General features: G+C 37.5%; 1 protein-coding gene and 1 pseudogene across 1 annotated transcript; both read right to left on the reverse strand.

The window, feature by feature from the left end:
* Positions 1–21784: 21784 nt before the first annotated feature.
* Positions 21785–22079, reverse strand: LOC148548494 (protein transport protein Sec61 subunit gamma-like). The gene is made up of 2 exons (XM_088497374.1): positions 21986–22079; positions 21785–21900 (listed from the first exon to the last, which is right to left on the reverse strand). The coding sequence occupies exons 1-2, from the start codon at positions 22077–22079 to the stop codon at positions 21785–21787; spliced, it is 210 nt and encodes a 69-aa protein (XP_088353500.1).
* A 244-nt stretch (positions 22080–22323) lies between these two features.
* Positions 22324–25339, reverse strand: LOC107611162 (putative exonuclease domain-containing protein At3g15140; annotated as a pseudogene).
* Between the last annotated feature and the right edge of the window lie 237 nt (positions 25340–25576).

The raw sequence follows: 25576 nt of genomic DNA on the forward strand, positions 1-25576 counted from the left end.
TTTGGTTGTTTTAGAATGCTTATAGATTAGAGGAGTGCCCTGTTTTAAAAAAAAATGGGCATCTGCGCATGCCGGTGGTGCATCTAACACTCCTGGTACAAAAACAGAGAGTTGTGCCAAAGTTGTGCATATTCTGTGCCCGCGACCTAACGCGCAAGCGTACATGACGCGTCCGCGTCGGTCGCCAACTTCACATCCATGCGTATGCGTGCTATGCGCGTCCGCGTCGCCTGTCTCGCCTGCCCACCCACGCGCACGCGTGCGTGACGCATACGCGTCGCCCTCCGTGCCCTATTTTTTCCCTGTTCTGCCCTGTTTTCTTTTTTCCTTCTTCTCTTCTTTTCCTTCTAGTTTCTTCCTCTTTCTTTCTTCTTCTTTCTTCCTTTCTTACTTTGTTTTCAAAATTTTCACTCTTTATTTTTCTTATTTTAATCTTCTTTTATATGTTGCATTTGAATATTATCATTCATTGCATTTTAATTTTATTTTTATAGCTTGTTCATGTTTTCTTTTCTATGTTCATTGTTTTAATAATGGTGTTAGATTCTTATATTCAATTGTTGAGAATTTCTTGGTTATTCTTGGTGCTTCTTGACTTGTTTGATATTGTTGGGTGATGAAACTTTTAAATCAATGCTTAATCTTGTATGACTCTTATATTCTTTGTGCATTGATATGAACTTGCATGTCTTTCATGACCCACCCTTTCTAGTTGAACTTGATGCTTTTAAGTGCTCTTCATGCTTTGACTCTACTCTTGCATCAAGTGTTAGTTGATATGTCCTTTGTCTATATTGCTTTCTCACACACATGCGTAGCTAACATGTAGTGAGGACCCTACTCTTATTTGACATTAGCCCTCGCCTATGTTATATTTTCTTTGCTATCTTTGTTGTAGGCATAATTTTCTTTCTTTTCTTTCCTTTTAGGTTGGCCATCAAGAAGGAAAAAGAGGGAAAAGTTCTAAATGGGGGCAACAAACAAGTTCACCCGCACAACCCTTTGAAGAAACTCATCAATTGTAGCAACCCGTCCACTTTACTCTTCTTTGCATACACCGAGGACGGTGCAAATTTCTAAGTGTGGGGAGGTCGTCCGACCAACCTCCATGGGTAACAATTTCCTTTTTCAACACCAATTTTTAAATTTCTTTGTTAGTTAGTTATTGCATTGCATGATAGTTAAAATTTGTACATATTTTACCACTTCTTTTTATGTTAGGACTACTTTGTTAGGGTGATGATTTCTTTTCCAAGAAAAATTGTTCTAGGGCACCCTACCAATTTGAAAAAAAAAATTTTTGTGATAAACTTGCTTGAAGAATTTATTTTGGAACATGGTTTTCGAGCTAAGAACACAAGCATGTAAGTTTTGAGCCTAATTGTGTGGTTACATCATATAACCACTAATTTTCCATTCTTGTGTGCATTGTTCTTTCTCTATGATTGTAATCTTTCATTTGTTTGATTCTTTATGTCCCTTATTCCATGTATACATGCATTTATATGATTGAGGCCATCATTTCATTTAGCTCACTTACCCAAATAGCCTACCCTTCATCAACCATTGTTAGCCAAATTTGAGCCTATTGAATCCATTTTGTTCTTAACTATAGTACATCACTACGCTTAAGTGAAAAAAACAATAAATGTCCTTAATTTGGATCTTTCATTAGCTTAGGTTAGTGAGGGTGTGTATCATGTGGGTATGGGAAACTTGGGACATTAGTTGAGGTAAAAGTGTAATTTTTATTTTTGTTAAAAATATTGGTAATTGGATACATATTCATGCACTATATGTAAACCCATATGCACTGATACATTTGTATATACTTTAGAAAACAAATGTGAAAAAAAAATAATATATATATATATATAAAGAAAAAAATTATAGAAAAAGAAAAAGAAAAATAAATAGAAAAAGAAAATCAATAAAAAGGGGACAAAAATGCCCCAAAGTAAAGTTCAACAAAAATCAATGCATATGTATGGTGAATCAAAAAGAATGCATGAGTATGTGAAAAAGTGGGAATCATGGGTAGCTAGGTGATTCAAGAAAATTGTCGTGTCAGTATAGATTTTCACAATTGAATTCTCGTTGCAAGTATAGTTCTACACCAACAAACAATCCTCCCAATCAAAAATTTGGTTGTGTCACAATTAACAAACCCCAAATGAAAATTTACCGAAGTATTTAGACTCCGGGTCGTCTCACAAGGAATTGCAATGAAGTGATCAATTATTGGCTATGAAGATGCAAGGGGGGTTTGATTTTGTGTTTTGGCAAGAAAATGAATGGCAAGAAAAATAAATGAACAATTAACTAATAAAACAAAAGGAAAATAACTCTTGGCTAGACATAGGTAATTGAGATCACCATCCTTGTCAACAAACCATACATTGATAATTATGAGAGGCCAAGCTCATTAAGTCTACTTCCAAAAGTCTTAAGTACCTAATATCTACTCCTAGACTTGAAGTATGTCAAATGGCTTTGATCACATCAACCCATAAGTCCCAACCTACCTACTAATTAGATTAGTAGTGGGTTGGCGTCAATGAGTATCAAATTGATCACCAAGGGTTCTCAAATCACCAATTCAATGAGACCCAATGACTCAAGGTCACTCAATTCCCTTAGCCTAGGCCAAGAGTCAAGAAAACTACTCAAAAACTAAAAGAAACATTCTATCAAACACCTAGTGTGCAATAAAAGTAAACATCATAAAATGCAAGAATTAAAAGAAACCCATAACTAACATAAGTAAGAAATCAACAATAACAATGAAGATCACATAAAAGAAACATGGAAACATAAAATTGCATTAAAAAAAATTAAGATCCAACAATTGTTCATAAACATAAAAAAGAGCAACAAAAGAAATTAACAAGAGAAACTAAGAAGATTGAGACAATATATCACTAAAATATAATGAGAACTAAAATCAAAACAAGAATTGAAAGAGAAATTTAAGAGTGATTAACCTAACTTTACCCTAATTTCTATCATAAATCTAGAGAGAGGAGAGGCTAGCCTCTCTCTCTAGAATTCTACCCTAAAACATGATGAGAACTAAACTATGACTACTTGATTTATTCCCCCCTCAATCCTTGGGTTCAATAGCATCAGAAATGAGTTGGATTGGGTCCAAAATGCTTCAGAAATTGCCCCCAATGAGTTGCCCAAAATGGATCCACGTGCAACATCGGCGCGCACGCGTACATGGCGCGTGAACGCCTCTAAAAGCAAAATAACATATGGAAAATTTTATATCATTTCGAAGCCCCGGATGTTAGCTTTTCAACGCAATTAGAACCGCCTCATTTGGACCTATGTAGCTCAAGTTATGGTTGTTTGAGTGCGAAGAGGTCAGACTTGACAACTTTACGGTTCCTTCATTTCTTCATGAGTTCTCCCACTTTGCATGCTTTTCTCCTCACTTCTTCCATCCAATACTTGCCTTCTAAACCTGAAATCACTTAACAAACATATCAAGGCATCGAATGGAATTAAAGGGGATTAAATTTAGCTATTTTAAGGCCTAAAAAGCATGTTTTCACATTTAAGCACAAATCAAGGGAGAATTACAAAACCATGCTATTTCATTGAATAAATGTGAGAAAAGTTAATAAAATCCTCCAAATTAAGCACAAGATAAACCATAAAATTGGGGTATATCAAATCTCCCCACACTTAAACCAAGCATGTCCTCATGCTAAGAATAAAGAAGGACAAGAAAAGGGGTATGAACATTTATTTAATGCAAAGAAACTATATAAACCTATCTACATGCATGCAACTAAATGCAAAATACTTCTACCTACTTGGTTAAAAGTAAATCATTCCCCAAGAACACATATGAACAAGTAGGGCTAAGTAGTATGATGATTCATGAATCTTACCAATTTGAATATCAAAATAAAGTACAAATAGACTTGCAAGAAAAGCGTTCATGAATGTCGGGAACAAGGAATTGAGCATCGAACCCTCACCGGATGTGTATCCGCTCTAGTCGCTCTAGTGTATAGGGTCGATCACTCAATTCTCTTCTACTCATGCTTTCCAAGATTTATTTTTCATCTAACAATCAACAATTATTCAATGCATGCATACATTTATCATGAGGACTTGTTCATAGGTTGTAATGGGGCTAGGGTCAAGGTGGGATGCATATGGTTAAGTGAGCTTGAAATTCGAATCTTTGATTAACCTAAGATCTCACCAAACACATATAACAACCTATATAATTCTAACACAATACCTAGCTACCCATGATTCTTACTTTTTCACATACTCATATGCATTGATTTTTATTGAACTTTACTTTGGGGCATTTCTGTCCCCTTTTTATTTCTTTTTCTTTTTTTTTCTTTTTCTATATATATTTTTTTCTTATATATATATATATGTATATGTTCTTTTTCTTTTTTTTTTCTTTATCATTTTTTTCTAAAGTATATACAAACGTATCAATGCATATGGTTTTACATATAGTGCATGAATATGTACCCAATTTCCAATATTTTCAACAAAAATAAAAATTACACTTTTACCTCAACCAATGTCCCAATTTTCCCATACCCAAATGATACACACTCTCACTAGCCTAAGCTAATTAAAGATCCAAATTAAGGACATTTATTGTTTTTCGCTTATGGATAGTGATGTGCTACAATTAAGAACAAAAGGGATTAAATGGGCTCAAATTGGCTAACAATGGTTGATGAAAGGTAGGCTATTTGGGTAAGTGAGCTAAATGAAATGGTGGCCTCAATCATATAAATGCATGTATATATGGAACAATGGACATATAGAATCAAACAAATCAAAGATTACAATCATAGAAAGAGAACAATGCACACAAGAATGAAAATAAGTGGTTATAAGATGTAACCACACAATTGGACTCAAAACTCACATGCTTGTGTTCTTAGCTCAAAAACCATGTTCCAAAATACATTCTTCAAGCAAGTTTGTCAAAAAAAAATTTAAATTGGTAGGGTGCCCTAAAAATAATTTTTCTTGGAAAAGAAGTCATCACCCTAACCAAGTAGTCCTAACATAAAAAGAAATGGTGAAATATGTACAAATTCTAACTAACATGCAACCTATCATGCAATGCAACAACTAACTAACAAAGAAAAAAATTTTAAAAATTGGTGTTGAAAGAAAGAAATTGTTACCCATGGAGATCGGTCGGACGACCTCCCCATACTTAGAAATTTGCACCGTCCTCAGTGCATGCAAAGAAGAGCAAGGTGGAGGGGTTGCTGCAATTGATGAGTTTCTTCAAAGGGTTGTGCGGGTGAACTTGTTTGTTGCCCCATTTGAAGCTTTTCCATTTCTTTCCTTCTTGGTGGCCAACCTCAAAGGAGAGAAAAAGAAAGAAAATTAAGCCTACAACAAAGATAGCAAAGCAAGTAGAACATAAGCGGGGGCTAATGCCAAATAAGAGTAAGGTTCTCACTACATGTTAGCTACGCATGTGAGTGAGAAAGCAATATAGGCAAAGGGCATATCAACTAATACTTGATGCAAGAACAAGTTAAAGCATGGGTACATGACATGAAGAACATGTTGCATCAAGCTTAATCAAGAATTGACACAAACAAGATTAGTGATAAGCATGAGAGCATTTGGTCCCATCCTAACTCAATGATGATGAGGTACAGAAATAAGGGATCATGAGTCAGGACGGACTAAAGCACTAATCTTGTGTGTAGAGCAAATATTACAATTAATGTCAAACAAGTCACAAAGCACCAAGATTAACCAAGAAATTCTCAACAATTGAATATAAGAATCCAGCACCATTATTAAAATAAGAAACTTAGAAAAGAAAACAAGAACAAGCTATAAAAACAAAATTAAAATGCAATAAATGAAAATAAGCAAATGCAATAAAAGAAATTGGAAGAAAAGAAAAAAAAAATTTTTTTTGACAGGCGTGGACGCGTCATGCACACTTCCGCGCCGATGCGCAGTTTGGCCGAAGGGCGCGTACGCGCCATGTACGCTTACGCGCGGATGTGAAGATGGCGATCGACGCGGACGCGCCAAGTACGCCTGCGCGTCAGTGCGGGCACAGAATAGGCACAAACTGGGCATAACTCTCTGATTTTAGGCTGGGGTGGAAATTTTTGCATCCACACGTACGCATACATGGCGCGTCCGCGTGGATGATCGAAAATGCTTGAGGCGCGCGTACGCGCCAGGTGCGCGCACGCGCGGGTTGGTGCTCTGTTTTTCAAAAATTTGTTTTCAAGTTCTTGCACCAAACCAAGCATTCCAAACCTCCAAACAGCTACCCAAAACACCTTAAAACCTTATTTAACATATCAAACTACCAAATAAACTCAACAAACTACTCTAAACATGAATTTGAACTAATGCTAACAATATTTACAAAAGAGAAAATGAAAAGATATTACCATGGTGGGGTGTCTCCCACCTAGCACTTTTGTTTATTGTCCTTAAGTTGGACTTATGGGGAGCTCCTCTCAAGGTGGCTTGTGCTTGAAGCTATCCTTGAACATCCACCAATGCTTGAGTCTCCAATAAGCTCCATTCTTCAATGTTAATATCTTCAAGCTTTGATGGAGTTCTTCACAAACCATGAGCTCCCAAAGTTGATTCTCCTTGTGCAATCCGGGATCCCACACTTTGTTTTGACACCCATCTTCAAATTGATCATTATGATTCCAATTGGGTGGCATGACCTAAGAATTCTCAATTAAGCACCCAAACATTCTCCTAGACCCATGCAATTTGGTTGTACACCAACTATTGCTATTCAACTTTGAGCATGCAATCATTATAAACTTAGAGTGATGTTCCCAACCACTACACAACTCTCTCTTACTCTTAACTCCACAAAGAGCTCTAAGTTGACCATCATTTTCAATCAAACCATATTCAAGTGGGAAAGTAAAGATTAGAGATAAGAATTTTATCCACTTGAATGTTGTGTTGGATGATGGTGACTTAGGAAGGGGGACCTCCCCACACTTAGCCAATGCGAGGTCTACGCCCTTGTGCTCCTTCTTGACTACCTCCACCTCTCTACAACTTTCTTCAACTTTAACTTCTTCCTCTTGGTAGCTCTCTTCCTATTCAATCTCTTTTTTATTGCTCACCAAGGTCATGAGAGGTTGTACATCTTCTTCTTTGACCTCAATTTCAATCCCAATGAGAGAGGATTCAATTGTAGATAGGAACTCCTCAATGATTGAATTCATCTCTTGATTAACCTCTTCAAAGTCTTCAATCATGATATGCTTTGGAGGTTGTACACCCTCCTCAACATCAACATCAAACATCTTGGAAGAGGGCTCTCTAATTTTACATTCCCATGGACTTCCTACATCTCCTAGATCTTCAACCACTTCTTCTGGCTCATTTATCTCAACTTCTTCCCCTTGTGACAATTCTTGCTTCAACTCCTCTTCTTCACCTTGAAGCTCTAAGCTCACTCCCTCACTATGCTCCTTGATTACTTCTCCACATTCAACAATGGGAGTTCCTTGATCGCATAGGCTTAGGCGGGAGGAGACCATATTGCTAACGGCTTCTGCTAGGATAGCCATCTTGGCTTCTAGCTCCTTAAACTCCTTTTGGTTCTCTTGCCTTCGAATATAAGAACTAACACATTCTTGGAGAGGATCATCCATTGGAGGTGGTGTAGAAAAAGAAGGTTCATTGTTTGGGAAGGAGATTTCATAATTGGAAGTTGGTTCATCTTGGTAAGGGTATGGAGATGACGTATATTGAGGTGGTTCTTGAGAGTAATTGTGTTGGAATGGTGGTGGTTCCATGTATGGTTCATATGGTTCATAAGGTGGTTGGTATGGTGGATAAGGATTAGGTTCATAATGAGGTGTTTGGTGGTAGGGGACTTGTGAGTAATGTGGTTCAAAATCATGTTGAGGGGGTGGTTCATAGGCATGTGGTGGTGGTTGTTGACAATTACAATAAAGGTCACCACATCCATTAGATTGATATGCATTAGGATGAGAATTATACCCATAAGAATCCGGAGGTTGTTGTTGCCAAGAAGGTTGATCAATCCCTTGAGGCTCCTCCCATCTTTGATTGTTCTATCCTTGATGCATATTTCCATTGAAGCTTCTATTCCCTACAACATAATTTGAGCCAAACTCATAGCCAAAGGGGTGAGAATTCATAATAGCAAATAAAAACAAAAACTAACAAAAATGAGAACAAAGTCCTAAACCTAAGAAAAACTAACAAACAAACAAAAGGCAAACATATTCACATATTAACAATAGCCAATAATGTAACACCATTGCAACTCCCCGGTAACGGCGCCATTTTGATTCAAGAAAATTGACGTGTCGGAATAGAATTTCACAATTGAATTCTCGTTGCAAGTATAGTTCTACACCAACAAACAATCCTCCCAATAAAAAATTTGGTTGTGTCACAATTAACAAACCCCAAATGAAAATTTACCGAAGTATTTAGACTCCGGGTTGTCTCACAAGGAATTGCAATGAAGTGATCAATTATTGGCTATGAAGATGCAAGGGGGTTTGATTTTGTGTTTTGGCAAGAAAATGAATGGCAAGAAAAGTAAATGAACAATTAACTAATAAAATAAAGGAAAACAACTCTTGGCTAGACATAGGTAATTGAGATCACTATCCTTGTCAACAAACCATACATTGATAATTATGAGAGGCCAAGCTCATTAAATCTACTTCCAAAAGTCTTAAGTACGTAATATCTACTCCTAGAATTGAAGTACGTCAAATGGCTTTGATCACATCAACCCATAAGTCCCAACCTACCTACTAATTAGATTAGTAGTGGGTTGGCGTCAATGAGTATCAAATTGATCACCAAGGGTTCTCAAATCACCAATTCAATGAGACCCAATGACTCAAGGTCACTCAATTCCCTTAGCCTAGGCCAAGAGTCAAGAAAACTACTCAAAAACTAAAAGAAACATTCTATCAAACACCTAGTGTGCAATAAAAGCAAACATCATAAAATGCAAAAATTAAAAGAAACCCATAACTAACATAAGTAAGAAATCAACAATAACAATGAAGATCACATAAAAGAAACATGGAAACATAAAATTGCATTAAAGAAAATTAAGATCCAACAATTGTTCATAAACATAAAAGAGAGCAACATAAGAAATTAACAAGAGAAACTAAGAAGATTGAGACAATAGATCACTAAAATATAATGAGAACTAAAATCAAAACAAGAATTGAAAGAGAAATTTAAGAGTGATTAACCTAACTTTACCCTAATTTCTATCCTAAATCTAGAGAGAGGAGAGAGCCTCTTTCTCTAGAATTCTACCCTAAAACATGATGAAAACTAAACTATGACTACTTGGTTTATTCTCCCCCTCACTCCTTGGGTTCAATAGCATCAGAAATGAGTTGGATTGGGCCCAAAATGCTTCAGAAATCACCCCCAACAAGTTGCGCAAAATGGATCCACGTGCAACATCGGCGCGCACGCGTACATGGCATGTGCGCGCCCCTAAAAGTGAAGCAACATATGGCGAATTTTATGTTATTACAAAGCCCCGGATGTTAGCTTTCCAACGCAATTGGAACCGCCTCATTTGGACCTCTGTAGCTCAAGTTATGGTCGTTTGAGAGCGAAGAGGTCAGGCTTGACAGCTTTACGGTTCCTTCATTTCTTCAAGAGTTCTCCCACTTTGCATGCTTTTCTCCTCACTTCTTCCATCCAATACTTGCCTTCTAAACCTGAAATCACTTAACAAACATATCAAGTCATTGAATGGAATTAAAGTGGATTAAATTTAGCTATTTTAAGGCCTAAAAAGCATGTTTTCACATTTAAGCACGAATCAAGGGAGAATTACAAAACCATGCTATTTCATTGAATAAATGTGAGAAAAATTGATAAAATCCCCCAAATTAAGCACAAGATAAACCACAAAATTGGGGTTTATCACTAGGTTGTGTATTAGAATTGTATAGGTTGTTATATGTGTTAGGTGAGAGCTTTGGCTAATCAAAAATTCAAATTTCAAGCTCACTTGACCATATGAACCTATGAACAAGTCCTCATGATGAATGTATACATGCATTGAATAATTGTTGATTGTTAGATGAAAAACAAATCATGGAAAGCATGAGTAGAAGAGAATTGAGTGAATCGACCCTATACACTTGAGCGATTAGAGCGGATACACTTCCGGTGAGGGTTTGATGCTCAATTCCTTGTTCCCGGCTTTCATGAGCGTTCTTCTTGCAAGTCTATTTGAACTTCATTTTGATATTTGAATTGGTAGAGTTTATGAGTCGTCATATGACCTTTGCCCTACTTGCTTATATGTGTTCTTGGGGATTGATTTACTTTTAACCAAGTAGGTAGAATCATTTTGCATTTAGTTGCATGCATATAGATAGGAGCATATAGTTTATTTGCATTGAATAAATGTTCATACCCCTTTTCTTGTCCTTCTTTATTCTTAGCATGAGGACATGCTTGGTTTAAGTGTGGGGAAATTTGATAAACCCCAATTTTGTGGTTTATCTTGTGCTTAATTTGGGGGATTTTATCACCTTTTCCCACATTTATTCAATGAAATAGCATGGTTTTGCAATTCTCCCTTGATTTGTGCTTAAATGTGAAAACATGCTTTTTAGGCCCTAAAATTGGTGATTTTAATTCACTTTAATTCCATTCGATGCCTTGATATGTTTGTTGAGTAATTTCAGGTTCATAAGGCAAGTATCGGATGGAAGAAGTGAAGAGAAAAGTATGCAAAGTGGGAGAACTCATGAAGAAATGAAGGAACCGTAAAGCTGTCAAGTCTGACCTCTTCGCACTCAATCGACCATAACTTGAGCTACAGTGATTTAAGTGAGGCGGATTCAGTTGCGTTGGAAAGGTAACATCTGGGACTTCGAAATGATATAAAATTTGCCATATGTTACTTCATGTTCAGGGGCGCGCACGCGCCATGTACGCGTGCACGCTGATGCTGCACATTGCCCATTAAAAGTGAAATCGTGGCCAGTGATTTGTAGCTCATTTTGGGCCCAATCCAACTCATTTCTGATGCTATTGAACCCAAGGATTGATGGGGGAATGAACCAAGTAGTCATAGTTTAGTTTTCATCATGTTTTAGGATAGAATTCTAGAGAGAGAGGCTCTCTCCTCTCTCTAGATTTAGGATACAAATTAGGGTAAAGTTAGGTTAATCACTCTCAAATTTCTCTTTCAATTCTTGTTTTGATTTTAATTCTCATTATATTTTAGTGTTCTATTGTCATAATCTTCTTAGTTTCTCTTGTTGATTTCTTATTTTTCTCTCTCTTTTATGTTGATGAACCATTGTTGGATCTTAATTTTCTCTAATGTAATTTTATGTTTCCATGCTTTTTTATTGCTTATCTTAGTTGTTATTATTGATTTCTTGCTTATGGTAGTTATGGGTTTTCATTAATTCTAGCATTTTGTGATGTTTACTTTCCTTGCACTCTAGGTGTTTGTTAAAATGTTTCTTTTAGTTTTTGAGTAGTTTCCTTTACTCTTGGCCTAGGCTAAGAGAATTGAGTGACCTTGAGTCATTAGGTCTCAATGATTTGGTGATTTGAGAATCCTTGGTGATCAATTTGATACTCATTGACACCAACCCATTACTAATCTAATTAGTAGATAGGTTGGAAATTATGGGTTGATGTGATCAAGCCTATTTGACATACTTCAAGCCTAGGAGTAGATATTACGTACTTAAGGCTTTTGGAAGTAGACTTAATAGGTTGGCCTCTCATAATTATCAATGTTTGGTTTGTAGACAAGGATGGTGACCTCAATTACATATGTCTAGCCAAGAGTACTTTTCATTTCTTTTATTAGTTCTTGTTAGTTTACTTTTCTTACCATTTAATTTCTTGCAAAAATACAAAATTTAAACCCCCTTGCATTTTCATAGCCAATAATTGATCACTTCATTGCAATTTCTTGTGAGACGACCTGGAGTCTAAATACTTCGGTTAATTCTTATTTGGGGTTTGTTACTTGTGACAATCAAATTTAATTTGATTTGAAGATTGACTATTGGTTTGGACTATACTAACAACGGAATTATTTTGTGGAATTCCGAACCGGTATAAATCCTTCAATCAATCACCGGCTTTAAATTTTTTACCTCTTATGTTCCTATCATGCACGACTTTAATTTTCTCCTTGTAAAGTCTAGAGTTCTCATAAGTTTCAAGTCTCAAACATTCCAACTCCGTTAGTTGTAGCTTTCTCTCTATTCCGGCTCCACCCAAACTTGGATTACACTCCTTGATGGCCCAATATGTCTTGTGCTCTATCTCCACCGGTAAGTGGCAAGCCTTGCCATATACCAACCGAAAGAGACTCATGCCAATTGGCATTTTGTATGCCGTTCGGTAGGTCCATAATGCATCGGTGAGCTTGGCACTCCAATCTTTCCTATTGGGTTTCACAATCCTTTCTAAGATGCGTTTAATCTCCCGATTTGAAACCTCGGCTTGGCCGTTTGTTTGTGGGTGGTAGGCCGTGGCTACTTTTTGCATGATGCCATATTTCCTCATTAGCACTTCCATTCTTTTTTTGCAAAAATGTGAGCCTTGGTCGCTCACGATTGCTCGTGGCGATCCAAATCTACAAATGATATTGTTTCTCATAAAAGAAAGGACCACATTAGCATCGTCCGTCCGGGTGGGTATCGCTTCCACCCATTTGGACACATAATCAACGACAAGTAGAATGTAGAGAAAACCATTAGAATTTGGGAATGGCCCCATGAAGTCGATTTCCCACACATAAAAAATCTCACAAAATAGCATGGTTTGTTGGGAAATTTCATCCTTCTTGGAGATATTACCAAATCTAATGCATTGAGAACAAGATTTACAAAAATGAGAAGAGTCCTTGAAAAGATTTGGCCACCAAAATCCACAATCTAGGATTTTCCTCGCCGTTCTTTGAGGTCCAAAATGGCCTCCTCCGTCGGAGGAGTGGCAAGCTTCCAAGATTGAGTGGAATTCGGTTTGTGGAATGCACCTCCGAATTACTTGATTCGCCCTACATCTCCAAAGGTATGGGTCATCCCACACATAGTATTTGGATTCACTTGTTAGCTTATCCCTTTGATGTTTGGAGAGATTAGGAGGAAAGGAGCGAGATACCAAGTAATTGGCGATCGGTGCATACCAAGGAATGGTTTCCGAGATTGCATGCGAGCCCTCAAAGGGAAAAGAATTATTAATAGGAGTGGTATCACCTTTTGTATGTTCAAGGCGACGTAAGTGGTCTGCCACTAGGTTTTGTGTACCACTCCTATCCTTAATTTCCAAGTCGAATTCTTGCAACAATAGAACCCATCTAATCAATCTCGGTTTGAATTCCTTCTTAGCCAACAAATACTTTAACGCCGCATGATCCGAATACACTACCACCTTTGAACCAAGTAGATATGCTCGGAACTTGTCCAAGGCAAAGACAATGGCCATAAGTTCTTTTTCGGTGGTAGTGTAGTTGGATTGGGCTCCATCTAGTGTTTTCGATGCATAGGCTATGACATATGGATTCTTACCCTCACGTTGTGTTAACGTGGCTCCCACGGCAAAATTTGAAGTATCACACATTCTTTCAAATGGCCGACTCCAATCCGGCACTCGCACAATAGGAGCTTGGGTCAATGCTACCTTGAGCTTGTCAAAAACCTCCATGCATTCCTTGCTTAAATCAAACGCAACATCCTTTTGCAACAACCTTGAGAGAGGCAATGCTACCTTGCTAAAATCCTTTATGAATCTCCGATAAAATCCTGCATGTCCAAGGAAAGAGCGGACCTCCCTCTCGGAAGAGGGGTAAGGCAAACTAGATATGACATTAATCTTTGTCGGATCTACGGAAATTCCATCTTTGGAAACAATATGTCCTAAAACTATCCCTTGCCTAACCATGAAATGACACTTCTCAAAATTCAAGACAAGGTTGGTTTTAGTACATCTTTCAAAAACTTTTTCAAGATTATCTAAGCAGTGATCAAAAGAATCACCATATACCGTGAAGTCATCCATGAATACCTCCATGTATTGCTCTAGGAAATCCGCAAATATGCTCATCATGTACCTTTGGAAAGTTGCTGGTGCATTGCATAAGCCGAATGGCATACGCTTGTAGGCCTAAGTTCCAAAAGGGCAAGTAAATGTTGTTTTTTCTTGGTCCTCTAGAGCAATGTGTATTTGGAAGTATCCCAAATAGCCATCTAGAAAGCAATAATGGGATTTACCGGATAATCGATCGAGCATTTGATCGATAAACGGAAGTGGAAAATGATCTTTTCTAGTAGCCGAGTTCAACCTTCGATAGTCTATGCATACTCGCCAAGAGTTTTGCACTCGTGTTGCTATGAGCTCCCTGCTTTCATTCATGATTGTGGTTACCCTGGACTTCTTTGGCACAACTTGAACGGGACTCACCCATTCACTATCTGAAATGGGGTAGATGATGTCCGCCTCAACTAACCGGGTTACCTCTTTCTTGACAACCTCCAAAATAGTAGGATTCAATCGCCTTTGAGGTTGTCTCATGGGTCTAGCTTCTTCTTCCAAAAAGATCCGGTGTGCACACACTTGGAGACTTATCCCCACTAGATCCGCTAAACTCCACCCTATCGCCCTTTTGTTTTTCCTCAAAACACATAGCAACTTCTCTTCTTGTTGAGGATTTAGTTCGCCTGCTATGATCACTGGGAATTTATGGGCTTCATCAAGGTATGAATACTTTAGGTGGGGTGGTAGTGGCTTCAATTCTAGCTTTTGCTCTTGGCTTGTCACTTGAACTTCTTCACTTGGATCTTCACTATCTTCTTCAATCATATGTTTTTCTTCTAGCTTTGCCTAACGCACTTCGGCCACATTGTTGTCAATTAGATCACACCGGAATATGGAATGGTTCTCCGGTAGGTGCCTCATTGCTTCTTCTAGGCTAAAACTTACAAATCTCCCATCTATTTCAAATGAGTAGGTTCCCGAATGGACATTCAACTTGAATCTAGAGGTCCTCAAAAACGGCCTCCCAAGTAGGATGGATAATGCCCTCTCAGATTCACTTGGTGGCATCTCAATGATATGGAAATCAATTGGAAATATCAAACCCTTTATGTCGACCAACACATCTTCCGCAATACCCAACACGGTTATTATGCTCTTGTCCGCCAAGACAAACCTAGCCGCCGACCGCTTCAACGGTGGGAGCTTCAATAGATGATAAATGAAAAGAGGCATAATGCTAACGCATGCACCAAGGTCGTACATACAGTCAATGAATTGAACTCCATCAATGACACAAGAGACTAAATAAGGACCCGGATCAACACACTTTTCTGGAATAGATCCCATCAAAGCCGAAATGGAAGTCCCCAATGGAATGGTTTCCAACTCATGAATTCTATCTTTGTTCATACACAAGTCCTTAAGAAATTTCGCATATTTAGATACTTGATGTATAGCATCAAAGAGGGGGATAGTTACCTCCACTTTCTTGAACATCTTTACCATTGTTGGGTTATGTTCCACACGCTTCTTAGCCTTTCTTGCCAATGTAGGAAATGGGATTGGTTGAGCCACTTCCTCCAAGAATTGCTCCTTTCTAGGGATTTCACTCCTTGGTTGAGGGTCTTTATCTTCAACTACCACATGTGATTCCTCCTCCTCTTCGATTTCTTCTATCTCAACTCCATCTTCCTCTTGAGTGACTTTCACTGGACTAGGTGCTTTTGAGTCCCTTTCTTTCAATTGAGTTTTGGACTTCAAGGTTACGGCGTTGATTCCACCCTTAGGGTTAGGTAAAGGTTGAGAAGGTATAGCACTAGAGGTTGAGGCTTGAGGAGTGGAAGTAGAAGGTGGCTCCATGCGAGCAATGAGAGCTTGGAGGGTGGAAGTGAGACCATTCAGACTTGAGTTGAGTGTATTTTGGAGTTCTTTTTGTCTTTGGAGTATGGACCGGAGTGTGTCATCTTGATTTGGAGATGCGGAGGGATAGGTGATTTGTGGTGCTTGGGGTTGGTTGGGTGGAAGTGGTTGTCTATGAGGTGGTATGTAGGGTTGATAGTTCCTTCCTTGATTTGGTTGTTGGTTGGGAGGGTTTTATGAATAACGATTTTGTGGAGTGTTGTTGTTCCACCTTTGGTTGCCTCCATTGTCCCTTCCTCCTTGTTGATAATTATCCCGCCAACTTTGGTTGGAGTTATCCCTCCATCTTTGATTAGAGTTGTTACTCCCTTAGTTATAGTTGCCTCCTTGTTGGGGGTACCCTTGGTTGTAATTGCTCCCTTGGTTATGATATCCTTGATTAGCACGTTCATAATAGGAGCGATCATAAAAGTTGTGGGTAGCCGCTAGAGTGTTATCTTCTTGGAGACTTGGATATTCATCCGTGTAGTGGGAGTAGCATAAGCAAATGCCACACACTTTTTGGGGGACCAATTGTTGACATTGTTGGTTTTGAGGGGAAGGTGAATGTTGTTGAGGTGGAGGTTGTTGTTGATTCACTTGAAATTGCTTTAGAAGGCTTGTCATCTCACACAAGGTCTTAGTAAGGGTAGCGGTCTCACCACTAGAAGAAACTTCATTCATGGCCCTTGGGCGATTAACTCTCCGTCTAGCATGTTGAGTGGACTCGGCCAAGTCGGTAATGAGTTGTCATGCCTCCTCCGCCATCCTATACTTTGACAAAGAACCGTTGCTTGAAGCATCCAACAAATTCTTATCTTGCTCCCTCATGCCTTGGCATACATAGCTAAGCAAGACTTGAGTGTCAATTATGTGGTTAGGACATGAATCAAGGAGTTTTCGAAATCGCTCCCAATATTCATATAAAGTTTCCATCTCGCCTTGCACAATACATGAGATCTCCTTCCTTAGCTTGTCTGCCATTTCCACGGGCATGAATTTATCAAGGAATTCTCTTCTAAGCAAGTCCCAATCGGACACAACATCACTAGGTAAAGTATAGAACCACTCCTTGGCTCTTCCCTCAAGAGAGAAAGGGAAGGCAAACAACTATATAGCCACTTCATCGGATCCTTCCCGCCTAGTAGTCGAGCATACACCATGAAAGTCCTTGAGGTGTCTAATTGGATCTTGTGCGGGAAGTCCATGGAACTTTGGTAAGAGATTGATGAGAGCGGTCTTGAGTTCAAAGTTTGCATTCAAGTTGGGATGAAGCACATGTAGAGGTTGGAGAACAAAATCCGGTGCACCTGCTTCCTTGAGAGTAACTCTCCTTGGAGCGGCCATGTTGTCAGAACCTAAATTAAAAGAAGAACTATTAGTAGTATCAATGGAAGAATAATTAGTGCCTTCGTTGGATGACGATGATATGGTTGGTGAATTGGTAAAAATCTTTTCACCTTCTTCAAAGGCTAACCGCCTCCGAGCTTGCCTAATATGAAGCAAAGTTCTTTCAATTTCTGAATCAAATGGTGCTAAGCTCGAATTTGGTAGTGAACGCGTCATACAATGAAGGAGATAAGAAGCTCATGACATCAATTAGTATCTAAGCAAAATCTAATCCTATGTAACAATCAAACAAATAATCAATTAAGAGAGAATTGAAAATATTCACATATCAACATATTCACACTAACCAATAGAATGGCACACATAAGCAACTCCCCGGCAATGGCACCATTTGATGAACTAAATATTCTTATGCCAGTTAGAAATTAGTAATGAATTCAATCGTGAGTATAGTCTAACCAACACGCAAATATCGCATCAAACAATTCTAATATCTATGACCGAGAGTGTTGATCCCGGGTCATTCTCCCTAGGAATTGCCTTAGAATGCACATCATTGATTAGGAAAGCTTTTACGGTTTTGAGAGTTAATGCAAGAATTCAAGCTAACACAAGCAAACGACAATTAATTGAGATAAAGGCCTTGGCTAAGGGTAAGCATTGGAAGTTCCATCATTATAGTTTCCTTCAATTAAAATAAGAGTTGATTATTGTTTCACTTAGTTAACCCCCTTAACAACGGAGGAAAGTCAAGTGAGAATAACTAACTTGAGTCACAAGTCCTAGTCTCACCCTAGAGAAGTCTAGCTTTAGTGCACTCCAAGTAAATTATAGTTTCCTCCATCATTATAGTTTCCTTCAATTAAAATAAGAGTTGATTATTGTTTCACTTAGTTAACCCCCTTAACAACGGAGGAAAGTCAAGTGAGAGTAACTAACTTGAGTCACAAGTCCTAGTCTCACCCTAGAGAAGTCTAGCTTTAGTGCACTCCAAGTAAATTAGCAATTCTCAATTCATAATCTACAATTGATATCCACTATTTAAGTGCCTCCAATAACTCAACCCCTAAGCCAAGTAAGGAAAGTCTACTCCATAGCTAGGGTTGTCATTTTCACAAACAATTGGTAGACAATTATAGAAGACATGATGTAATTGAGAAAAGGAAACTGAATTAAAACTATCTAATCCAAACAATCATCAACAATAGAGCAATTGAATGAAATGACACAATTCATTAATCCAAATCCAAAGTAACAAAATCAAACAAATCTAGATCTAAGAGATTGAATCAAAAGAACATCAATTAAGAGTAGGAGAAGAGTAGATCTACGCTTGTATCAAAACAAAAAGTCAATTAGCAATAGATCTCACTAAGAATTCAAAGGAAACTTGCAATGATGGAAGTGAGAACCTAGAGAGAAGTTGGAGTTTCTCTCTCTAAAAACAAAATGTATCTAACTCTCTAAAAATATCTAGAATTATGACTAATTATCCTAACACTCCTAATCCTTGGTCTTCTTAAGCTTTTTCCTCCAAAATTCTGCTCCAAAACAGGGCCTGGGACTCCTTGAAATCGTTGGTCACGTATTTTGATTAAAAAATCACATGCGTCCATCGACGCGTAAGCGCACGGCACGCGTACGCGTCCCTGGTGTCTTTTTGCGATCTGTGCGCAGGCGTATGGTGCGCGAGAGCGTCATAGGAGATATGGTCTAGCCATATAAGCACGCCGACTCCTTGCTCGGCTCCACTATGCTGGCTCCGGGTGTACGCATCCACGTATACGGTGCGCGCGAGCGTCATAGGAGATATGGTCCAGCCATATAAGCGCGTCGGCTCCTCGCTCAGCTCCACTGCGCTGGCTCTGGGTGTACGCATCCACGCGTACGCGCACGGTGTGCATGCGCGTGCATGTGCAAACTTCAAATCTTTAATTTATTCCATGCTCCTTCCATTTATGCATGCTTCCTTTAGTCCTATTAGCCATTTTTGCCCTGTAACTTCTGAAATCACTTAACAAACAGATCAAGGCATCGAATGGTAATAGAGGAGGATTACAATGTATCAATTTTGATGCAAAGGAAGCATATTTTCATCTATGAGGCAAAATGGGGAAAGGAACACAAAATCATGCAATTTTATATGAATAAGTGTAGAAGATTATTGACAAAGCCCCTTAAATCTATGCATGATAAACCCTAAAAGCGGGGTTTATCACTCATCAATTGTAGCAATCAATCCACCTTGTTCTTCTTTGTATGCACCGAGGACGGTGCAAATTTCTAAGTGTGGGGAGGTCGTCCGACCGATCTCCATGGGTAACAATTTTCTTTTTCAACACCAATTTTTTTAATTTTTGTCTTTGTTAGTTAGTTGTTGTATTGCATGATAGGTTGCATGTTAGTTAGAATTTGTACATATTTTTACCACTTCCTTTTTATGTTAGGACTACTTGGTTAGGGTGATGATTTCTTTTCCAAGAAAAATTATTTTTAGGGCACCCTACCAATTTGAAAAAAAAAATTTGTGACAAACTTGTTTGAAGAATGTATTTTGGAACATGGTTTTTGAGCTAAGAACACAAGCATGTGAGTTTTGAGCCAAATTGTGTGGTTACATCTATTAACCACTTATTTTCCATTCTTGTGTGCATTGTTCTTTTTCTATGATTGTAATCTTTAATTTGTTTGATTCTATATGTCCATCATTCCATGTATACATGCATTTATATGATTGAGGCTATCATTTCATTTAGCTTACTTACCCAAATAGCCTACCTTTCATCAACCATTTTTAGCCAATTTTGAGCCTATTTAATCGCTTTTGTTCTTAATGTTAGCACATCACTACCCCTACGTGAAAAAACAATAAATCTCCTTGATTTGGATCTTTGATTAGCTTAGGCTAGTGAGGGTGTGTATCGTTTGGATATGGGAGACTTGGGACATTGGTTGAGAGAAAAGTGTATTTTTGTATTTTTGTTAAAGATTTTTGGGAATTGGGTACATATTCATGCACCATATATAAAATCATATGGATTGATATGTTTGTACATACTTTAGAAAAAAAAATGATAAAGAAAAAGAAAAAGAACATATATATATATATATATAAAAGAAAAAAATATATATATATAGAAGAAAAAAAGAAAAAAAAAGAGAAAAAGAAATAAAAAGAGGACAAAAATGCCCCAAAGTAAAGTTCAATAAAAATCAATGCATATGGAATATGAATTACAGAGAATGCATGAGTATGTGAAAAAGTAGGAATCATGAGTAGCTAGGTTGTGTATTAGAATTGTATAGGTTGTTATATGTGTTAGGTGAGAGCTTAGGTTAATCAAAGATTCACACTATAAGAAAATAAGCTTTTTGCCACGCTTTAAAAGCGTGCCAATAGCTTTTCGCCACGCTTTTTGAGCTATCGGTACGCTTTTGAAAGGGTCACATCTGCCAGCGTGCCGGTTGCTCTATTGCCACGCTTTTGTAGATCTATCGGGACGCTTTCTTTTTGGCCATGCTTTCAAATCTTGCCACGCTTAAAAGCGTGGCCATAGGTGTTAATCTATCGGTACGCTTTTAAAGCGTACCGAAAAGTTCACATATCGCCACACTTTTGAGGGGTGCCAAGAAAGTTGGTTTTGGCTACGCTTTGAAAGCGTGCCGATAGAGCACATACAGCCACGCTTTTCAAAGCGTGGCCTATTCCTTTGTCAAATTAAAAAAAAAAAGAAAAAATTAGAATGCATAATAATAATTAAAAAATTACAGTTCTATCATAATTAAAAACAGAAAATTAGAAGGCATAAGAAATAATTTTTTATTTATTTACATTAATTATTTACATGCTATAATAATAATTTAAATTAAAACTGTAATGTTCCCAAAGATATGAAGGATGGAAAAACAAAAAGTGATATACAGCAGAACTATGATTAATAAAAAGTTGATGTGGGAGGAAGAACTCCTGCTACCATTTGCTTTAAAACACTCTGTGATTGTGGCTCTCATCATCCTGCAAATATGTATTAATTATAGACCTATTCTATTAATTTCAACATAAGCAAAAACAACACAAAAAAGTGAAGAACATACAAGTTTCAATAAAGTTCACTGGTATAATCAAAAGACATTGCTCCCTCTCTAATATCTAGAAAGAAGAAAATTGATTTGTAAATCTACCACACCCTCTCAATAATGAACTATGCACAGAACAGTAACTGTATGAAAGAACTTCATCTAAAGTAAATTTTCATAATTTCAAACCCTAATCTCAAGTAACAGTAAGAAAGCACAAAACCAACCACATTCTGAATACAATAAAACAACATTACAATTTCCCCCTTTTAAACTCCTTATTCATAGTTTCATAGCAAATTGCTGCACCACACTCAAACAACACATCAAGCTAAGCTATAAACACAACAATTTTTAAAAATTTCACAAATTTTTGAAAAATAAATAATTAGAAATCATATACCTAACCAGATCCGACGATGATGTTGTTAATGGGAATGAAGATGAGCTTGACGAAGAAGCCAATGAATCCCATAACCGTAATTCCAATTGCAGTACTAATAGCAACCTTGTAATATTCTACAAACGAAAAGGAAAAATTTAGATTCACAGCATCGTGATTCAACTCAAAATAATCATAATTAAATTAATAAAAAAAAGGTACCTTTGCCATCGGGTTTATGGCAACGCTTGATGAGCCTTACGCTGTCCTTGGAGAACCCTCTGGGAGGTTCGAACACTGAATCAATGGCGTCCATTGTCTGTCTTGTGCTTTCGAAACAAAAATTGAATTTCGACAAAGAGAGTCCATTCCTCAAGGAATATTCCTAAATAGGCAATAACATGCATCAAAGACAAATGGAAACCATATACCAAAAAACAGGAGAGATGATGATAAGCAGGGGGAATATAGAAGAGGAAAAAAAAAGTGCTAGCTATGGACACACAGAACAATAATTTGAAAGATATGGTAGAAATAAATATGAATCTAAAAAGAACAGATTAAGAAGTTTCAGCCACCCAAAATATTAATATTATGCAGAACAAATCAAAAAGCAAAACTGCAGCAGTCTGAAATTTAATCAATTTTATGCTGTCAGTCAGTCAATGGAAGAAACTTGCTAAAAGCTCAAGCTTATGAATTTTATATAGTATTTATATTTTTTGTCTTGTTTGTCGTACATTTTTCATGCTCCGATCTTTGATCTACCCTTACCACTAAGATTAAGACAAAACCAAGCCAATAAACTCTGGAAACTGCATCCTAAGAAGATGGAGCTCTCATCAATCTCTATGGTGTGAGCTCTTGAGAGAAGGATGAGAAATTGAGTGAAGGGAAACATAGAATTTGATGAAGGAGAGGAGAAAAAGGGAAGAAAAGAAGAATGAAGCTGATGTAAATTGGGAGAATGAACTCATCTACTGCGAATTAGTTACGTTGCTACTATTTACACAAGCTACACTCTACTGGAAGCTACTGGAAGACTAACTAATTTAGCTATCATTCTAACTAAATGAGCTGGCATAACTAACTAAATAACTAACCTGCAAAAATCAATGAGTTATGTCACACTCTCTTTCCAGTTTTATAATGTATCTCGAGAAATATGTTAAATTTTCTAAAACAGACATAGGTTATGAAATGGTTAGTGTATTGGTTTAGGATTAAATCAAAATTCTACATGATAATGCAACCTTATATTGGTATAATGGTATTAAATCAAGTTGTCACTCTGCTAGACAATTCATGTACCCAAGATTTTATGGATCATCATGGGAAAAGCAAACAGTATTTGATATCATAGAATTATACCCTCAGCTTTTTACATTAAAAGAACTTACCCTTCTTTTATAAAAGTTGAGATATACATCTTTTAGATTAATCCACTCCATAAAATATGGTGGAAGCTTTAGTTTTGACACCTGACACTGCTGAGGTACCTTTGTCTTCAAATCCCAATTTCCACTGCAAAAGCAAAAGGATTCCATGCAAAAACCAATCAAATTATTCAAGATATGTAAGATAGGAAATAATTCCAAGCTCAGTCTCTCCTTATAAATGAAGGGTTTAAATCTGAAACCACCATATACTACACACATATACTGCTAAATTCGAGATGCAGTAATAGAAACACATTAAACTAATATGAAGAAATGACACTACAAACGAGAAAATGTAAAAGTGGAAGAGGTGAACTTTGGAACTGAGTATTACCAAGTTACAAATGCTGCACCAACAAGGCTCCCACCTTTCCATAATTGACGTTGCATCAGCCAAGCTTCAAATTATTGAATAACTTCCTTGAAGGGTACCGCTGTGTCATGCCATACCCTAGAAAAAATTAAAAAGGTATTAGTGTGGCACACAATGTGGGCAGTAGCAACAGAGTTAATCCTTAGGTAAGCACTCTAAGGATATGACTTTTTGCAACCAGTCATCCTGAAATTAAAATCAGTCGATCATATTTCACGAATCTAATCCACTGTCAATCAAATATCAAATCATAGCAAAAACTACTCTCCTAAAATGTTTACAAGAAACCATAATGTACAGATGATAGTATGAAAGCAGTAGCACTGCATGAAGAGTTGTTCTACCTGCTTCTTAAACCTCATTTTATAGGAGAAACGAAAATGAGAAAAACTAAGAAGACTTTTACACAGATGACAAGCATGAACAATTGAACAACAAAAGAGATGGCAGGCAGAAAATAAACTGCATACCTGTCAACCCTAAAAATTCCATATTTCCCTTCAATGTATTCATTTATTCTTTGTTTACTCATTTCTGTGGGCCTCACAAACCTATTAAGTGAACATTGGAAAAGTAAAATTATAAACAGAACAAATCTTGAAAATGTTAATCCTCATATACACATAGTAACAGTTTAATTTTTAAATTCAGAATATAATAATTAAGAGGTCAAAGTATACTAAACTCAAATATGTTGCACGATGCACAAACCAGTTGTTACCCATGAGGATTGAAAGCTCAAGCACGTACTATTTTTGTTCAATGAATAACTATAAAGTGGCAGATCAAAACCTGTGGAAAATGTCTTCAACTTGCATTGTTTTAGCACTAATCATTAGAACCGAAAACTCAAGAATCTCAACCCTACCCTCTAAATCAAGCACAAGGAAAAAGTCAAAATTCTGAGAGCATATCTTGTGCCGCTCAGCAGATGCCACTTGAAGCTCCCTGGAGCAGTCATGATTGAACCTCTCAATGTGGACAGGATCATCCATCTGCAAATTTGGAGAAGCATAAACATCAACAAAACTACATATGTTTTACTCACACATAAAATTGACAGCAATACAATAGACATATGTTTTCAGCTTCTAAGCTGCAATTCTTATGATTCAGAACAAGAACACTGATAACAGTTCAGCTGATACTTTGCATTGTTAGGGACAGGGTAACCTTGTTTTCACTTCTGAAAATTTCAGCCCAAAAAGTGATTATATGGCACAAAAAAAATCACATCCAAACACCACATTCCTATTCATAATAAGCATCAAGAACCAAGATCCCTAAACCATTAAATCCCTCATCTTGGTGCCATGTCAGCATTGGAGACTTCATTTGGGAAAGCCCATAATGACATGATGGCACCAGGTTGAACAAGTGTGGGCTATAAAATATAATCATTCAAATCTACTGAGGTGACAAAGCAGCACTACTCTGAAGTGTGCTAAAAAGTAAAAAACCATACTCACTAAAATAATAAAATGTTAAGTAGTCTGTTTTAGTACTCAATTTGCTACTTTTTGTGATTAAACTACATGCAAGTCTTAGCGGTCCAAAATAGAGGAACAGAGAAATAGAGAATCAGAGGGAAGAAAGACTTACCAGTGTTTATGAGGGTCTGCGAGAGAGAGACCGCTGCGCTGAGGGAGTAGGAGGGCCAACGAGGGTTGTGTTGATGGGCGAGGGTTGAGAAACAGCAATAGGGTTCTACAGAGAGAGGGTCGGGTGCGTGGGTTAGACGAACGGCATGGGTGCGACGGTCATTGGCTTACACAGATGATGGCTGGGTGCGATGAAGATGAACGAGGGTTGAGAAAGGGTTCGACAGAGAGAGGGTCGGGTGCGAGGGTTAGAGGAAAGGCATGGGTGCGAAGGTCATTGGCTTAGAGAGATGAGGATGAAGGCGATGAAGGCGATGAACGGTCATGGGTGCGATGAAGGCGACGAACGATGAAGATGAGGATGATGTTGTTTCGTTAATGGAGATGTTGTTTGAGAATG

Source organism: Arachis ipaensis, chromosome B8, assembly GCF_059453495.1.
Source record: "Arachis ipaensis isolate K30076 ecotype BB chromosome B8, ASM5945349v1, whole genome shotgun sequence".
Classification (NCBI taxonomy): Eukaryota; Viridiplantae; Streptophyta; class Magnoliopsida; order Fabales; family Fabaceae; genus Arachis; species Arachis ipaensis.